The sequence below is a fragment of the Maylandia zebra genome, linkage group LG12 (genome assembly GCF_041146795.1).
Source record: "Maylandia zebra isolate NMK-2024a linkage group LG12, Mzebra_GT3a, whole genome shotgun sequence".
Lineage (NCBI taxonomy): Eukaryota > Metazoa > Chordata > Actinopteri > Cichliformes > Cichlidae > Maylandia > Maylandia zebra.
The window spans coordinates 38,579,218-38,584,881 of NC_135178.1; the positions used below are offsets into that span (position 1 = coordinate 38,579,218).

At 45.2% G+C, this 5,664-nt stretch overlaps 1 protein-coding gene and 1 non-coding gene across 2 annotated transcripts; both read right to left on the reverse strand.

The window, feature by feature from the left end:
• Positions 1-25: 25 nt before the first annotated feature.
• Positions 26-5,157, reverse strand: gstt2 (glutathione S-transferase theta 2). Its single transcript, XM_014410167.3, has 5 exons — positions 4,857-5,157; positions 4,228-4,315; positions 1,401-1,551; positions 1,042-1,218; positions 26-419 (listed from the first exon to the last, which is right to left on the reverse strand). The coding sequence occupies exons 1-5, from the start codon at positions 4,978-4,980 to the stop codon at positions 273-275; spliced, it is 687 nt and encodes a 228-aa protein (XP_014265653.1). The 5' UTR covers positions 4,981-5,157; the 3' UTR covers positions 26-272.
• Positions 5,158-5,556: 399 nt separating this feature from the next.
• LOC111500912 (U6 spliceosomal RNA) lies at positions 5,557-5,662 on the reverse strand. The gene has a single exon (XR_002721306.1). It is a non-coding gene; the product is annotated as a U6 spliceosomal RNA (small nuclear RNA).
• Positions 5,663-5,664: the final 2 nt, after the last annotated feature.

The window sequence follows — 5,664 nt, forward strand, 5'->3', positions numbered from 1 at the left end:
AGTCACAGACACTCAAGGGGCAAAGTACAAGCAGCTTTTTTTATTTTCATTTCAAAGCTCATTTCCTGTTAAAGTGCTTCAGCTGATTCAAACATTGAACTCCAACATTGATTCATCGATAGATTTATTGATTCTGTCATCGATCAGAGTCCAGGAACTCTGTGACGGCTCGAAGGCCTCTGAGGTTTTTAAAGCAGAGAAATCAAAGTGAAATTGAGCCACTCCTTTATCCTCCTCACACCCTCGACTAACTCCTCCCCCTCATGCCGATGTCACAGACGGGCTCGGCGGCGGTCTCTGAGGGCATACAGGACGCTGTGAGCTTCGTCAAATGCCTCACCGACGGCCGACTGGACTCGACTCCTCCACCGCTGCAGCTGAGGACGCTCCTTCAGGACGTCTCTGCCCCCGCCCAGAGGCTGCAAGGAGACACACTGAGCATGCTCAGAACCATACAGACACAAACAGAGGGTACGTTCAGAGTGCCCGCTCCTCTCGGGAGCGTTTCTAATCAGCTGTCAGTCCTCAGAGTAAGGAAAGGAGCTTCAGTGCTTCCTTTAGCAGAGGAGACAGTGGAGCATCCTTCATGAGAAGAGAAGCAATAATCTGAACTCAGTCTGTGAAGGTTCTCAGACATCCAGCTCATTGTAGTCTGAGGAGCTCAGAAAGAAAAGCTTTGGGACTTAATCAGAGAAGCTTCTTCAGTTCTAAGAACAACAACTGGAGAGTCCCTAAAAGGGTTGTGGACCCCCTATTGATCCTCTTCCTCATCACAAGAGTATCATGTCTGTAACTGCTCGCTGGGGCAGGGACAAGTTAAAAAGTGCAACACAAACAGACATGCTCTGCTTTCAAAGTAAAAGCTGCACTTTTGTTGGCAGCAGTGCAGAATTACAACTTTTACTTTGAAGGGGAAGCATCTCCATTTCCTGTTTGTGTCTCAGTTTCACTGCAGCTGTTTGGAGACGAGCTCTCTGAACATACCCAAAGAGACAAAAAGCTTCGCTGAGGGGGGCGGGGCTTGAGCATCCAGAAACTGACCTGCGTGAGCTCGCACGCCGCGAGCAGGTCGGCCACAGTGATGTCATCACCGCAAAGGAAAGGCTGGCGGCGAAGAAACATGGACTCCAGTTTATCCAGCGTGTCGTCGAGGTCGGAGAGAGCGCGATTCAAACGGGCCTCATCCACCGGAGAGCCAGACTGAGCTGGGAGCAGCACCTGAGGTGGGCGGAGACACAAAGCACACCTGAGCTCCTTCATGGCATTACAGCAGCTTTATATTCCTGATGATGTCAGAACAGGTGCGGCGTCATCACAGAACCCCACGCTGCCGTCTCCTGATCAGCTGATTTCAGATATTTGAAGACGTGTTTTACAAAATCAGGATTTTGGCTCCATACCTCCAGGATGAAGACTTTAGCAGCGTGCGGTCGTGTGTTGGTGTGATGCCACGCTGTGTACTCGTCCACTCGGGCTCGTCTCTCTGGTTGCCGTGGATACCAGTGCTCTGGGACATCGTACTTGGTGGTGAGGTACTTCAGGATGGCGTCGCTGCAACACATGACACAACCTGACGTTTACACTGAGCATGTGATTCCGACGTGACCCGTCCTGCCTCACAGGAACACACTTTAAATGAGTGAGCGTGTGTGTGTTTTAATCTCTAAAGTTAATTCAATTCCATTTTATTTATATAGCGCCAAATCACAACAAAAGTCGCCTCAAGGCGCTTCATAGACACTGAGAAAAACCCAACAACCATATGACCCCCTATGAACAAGCACTTTGGCGACAGTGGGAAGGAAAAACTCCCTTTTAACAGGAAGAAACCTCCGACAGAACCAGGCTCAGGGAGGGGCGGGGACATCTGCTGTGATTGGTTGGGGTGAGAGAAGGAGAAGTTAGAAATATCCTGTCTCAGAGTGAAGCTGAAAAACTAGTTCATGCATTTATTACTTTCAGGCTGGACGACTGTAATTCATTATTATCAGGAAGTCCTAAAAACTCCCTGAAAAGCCTTCAGCTAATCCAAAATGCTGCAGCAATATGGGCAGAAATCTGTGCCATCAGAAACTGAATTTGAATAAGTTCAATTTGAATTGCTCAGATTGAATCTGAATTGTAACTTGAATAAATGCTTTTGAAAACTGAATTTGAATTAGTCTAAATTGAAATTGAATTTTATATTTTGAAAATGAATTGATTTGCTTTGAAACTGCATTTTATCCTTTAAAAATTCAGCTCTCGAATAATTTCAGTTTCACTTCTCACCATTCAATTTCTGTTCCAAAATTCAGTTTTTTGGAACTTACATCCGGTTCCGGTTCAAGCGCAGATGAATAGAACTACGTTTTACTAGCGGACCGAAAGTGTTACTGACGGGAATCTACAGCGTCTTGAGCTGAATTAAGACTTCAGAAGTTATTCGTCATGTCGAATGACCAGCGGATAAACTCTCAGGTTGGTAATAAATGTATTACATGTATAAGAACAAGTGTCATGTTAACAAATGATAGCCGTACAGTAACTTTTATGCTTATTGTAGCTGCTAGCTAAAAACGCTAATTTAGCGTAGTTTGCCTTGAATTCAGCTTTGACAACAAATATGATCGACTGTTTCTAGTAGAATTCCAAAGTTGTCATCTTGGACCCTCTCAGAGTGCCCCTCTGTATGCTTGCAGAGACCCCTACAGAAGGGAAACATGCAAAACGGTGTCCAAACCTTTGTGTTTTAGCTTTATTTATGTCTTACACAGCATCCCAACTCTTTAGCTAACTTAATAACTTTAGCTAAAGTGAGTAGTTAGTCTAATTCATTAGTGCAGCATTACTGGATCACCTCTGTTTGAAGTGATATATTTGTTTGTCAAAGCTGAATTCAAGGCAAACTACGCTAAATTAGCGTTTTTAGCTAGCAGCTACAATAAGCATAAAAGTTACTGTACGGCTATCATTTGTTAACTTGACGCTTGTTCTTATACATGTAATACATTTATTACCAACCTGAGAGTTTATCCGCTGGTCATTCGACATGACGAATGACTTCTGAAGTCTTAATTCAGCTCAAGATGCTGTAGATTCCCGTCAGTAACACTTTCGGTCCGCTAGTAAAACGTAGTTCTATTAATCTGCGCTTGAACCGGAACCGGATGTAAGTTCCAAAAAACTGAATTTTGGAACTGAAATTGAATGGTGAGAAGTGAAACTGAAATTATTCCAGAGCTGAATTTTTAAAGGATAAAATGCAGTTTCAAAGCAAATCAATTCATTTTCAAAATATAAATTCAATTTCAAATTAGACTAATTCAAATTCAGTTTTCAAAAGCATTTATTCAAGTTACAATTCAAATTCAAACTGAACTTATTCAAATTCAGTTTCTGATGGCACAGATTTCTGCCCATACAGCAAGAGTCCTGACAGGGACTAGAAAGAGAGAGCAGATTTCTCCTGTTTTGGCTTCCTGTTAAATCCAGAATTCAAAATCCTGCTCCTCACATACAAGGTCTTAAATAATCAGGCCCCATCTTATCTTAATGACCTTGTAGTACCATATCACCCTATTAGAGCACTTCGCTCTCGCTCTGCAGGCCTACTTGTTGTTCCTAGAGTATTTAAAAGTAGAATGGGAGGCAGAGCCTTCAGTTTTCAGGCCCCTCTTCTGTGGAACCAGCTTCCAGTTTGGATTCAGGAGACAGACACTATCTCTACTTTCAAGATTAGGCTTCAAACTTTCCTTTTTGCTAAAGCATATAGTTAGGGCTGGACCAGGTGACCCTGAATCCTCCCTTAGTTATGCTGCAATAGACATAGGCTGCCGGGGATTCCCATGATGCATTGGGTGTTTCCTTTCCAGTCACCTTTCTCACTCACTATGTGTTAACAGACCTCTCTGCACTGAATCATATCTGTTATTAATCTCTGTCTCTCTTCCACAGCATGTCTTTATCCTGTCTTCCTTCTCTCACCCCAACCAATCACAGCAGATGGCCCCGCCCCTCCCTGAGCCTGGTTCTGCTGGAGGTTTCTTCCTGTTAAAAGGGAGTTTTTCCTTCCCACTGTTGCCAAAGTGCTGCTCATAGGGGGTCATATGATTGTTGGGTTTTTCTCTGTGTGTATTATTGTACGATCTACTGTACAATATAAAGCACCTTGAGGCGACTGTTGTTGCGATTTGGTGCTGTGTAAATAAAATTGAATTTTGTGTGTGTGTGTGTGTGTGTGTGTACCTCTCTGTGAGGACAAAGCCGTCGTCCACCATGACAGGAACCTTCTGCATGGGGTTCAGCTTGGTGAAGGTCGGAGTCCGATGTTCTCCTGCACACACAAGAGAAGCTAAAAACAAAGTCCACTCAAAACTCAGGTCATATAAAGCGGCCTGCAGCGTGTGCGCTCTAATGCAGACAGAAGTCTGAGCAGCAGCTTCATTCAGAACTCCGATGGGAAACCAAGTGATTTAAGATTCCCAGAATAATGATCTGTTGTTATTTTTTGTTTCCGAAACATGTAAACTGTGTGAAAATCGGACATTCGGTGAGTTTAAGAGCGCCGAATGTCCCCGACCAGTCTCATGACGTTTTCTATGAGGATCAGCTCGGTTCGGATGCAGTTTCCTCTCACGGGGTCAGAGAGAGCATAAATCCGGAGATTTTGAGTGAGGTCTGGCGGGCTCTGTGCACCGCTCGGATGTAGGTCAAAGTTCTTTGGGTCGGAGTTCAGCTGAAGTTGTGTGCCCACAAACTGCTCTAAGTGCGCCGAGTGCGTACACGGGTGAGCAGGCCGTCAGAGGACTAGTTAGCCGCTCGGCTAGTCGGTTAGTTAACCGGCTGGTTGGTTAACCAGCCTGTCAGTAGCTCACCTTTCCGCAGCGCCACGGCGCGCACTTTGTGCGGGATTTTGGTGCAGGTGAGCAGGATGTGCACCGCCCGGCAGGGCTGCGATAGAAGGTCCAGGTACACCTCCACCAGCCGGCCTGTTGCCATGGTGACCGAGGCGTTTTTATCCGTTAAACCAGCGAAAAAAGCACAAAAAGCGTGAGCAGGTACCCGTCCGTCTTCCCCTGAGGTTCTGCAGCCTGACAGCTGCTCCACAGCGCCCCCTGCAGCCGCACAGACAACTGCAGCCCAGAAAAGGTTACAGCTTCCTGGGAGGACACTGCAGCGCCTCCTTGACACCTCCTTCAGAGGAAACACAGAAGCATCATGACAGGACGACCCTCTTCCTCTGTGTAGTCACCCAACAATCATAGAGGTTTACATCAGCACTGCAGCAGCTTCTACTGTTATAACCTCACATTGCTTTTCTCAGCTTAAATATGTAAAAATTGTGTTTTTTGTTCTGTGTCCTGTTCTTTTTGCATATATGTGTGTTTTTATTGCTGCTGACACAACCAAATTTCCCCTTGTGGGACAATTGAAGGATTATTCTGTTCTCCTGTAAACTGGGAGCGTGTCCGTGGCGTGTGCTGTGTTCAGACTGCATGAACAGCTGCTGTGCTTATCTCTCGTCATTAATAAACCTTCTCTCTCAAACTATTTCAGAGTCGAATTAGTTCTAAAGAAAATGAGGAACGCTTCACGAATTTGCGTGTCATCCTTGCGCAGGGGCCATGCTAATCTTCTCTGTATCGTTCCAATTTTAGTATATGTGCTACCGAAGTAACACGA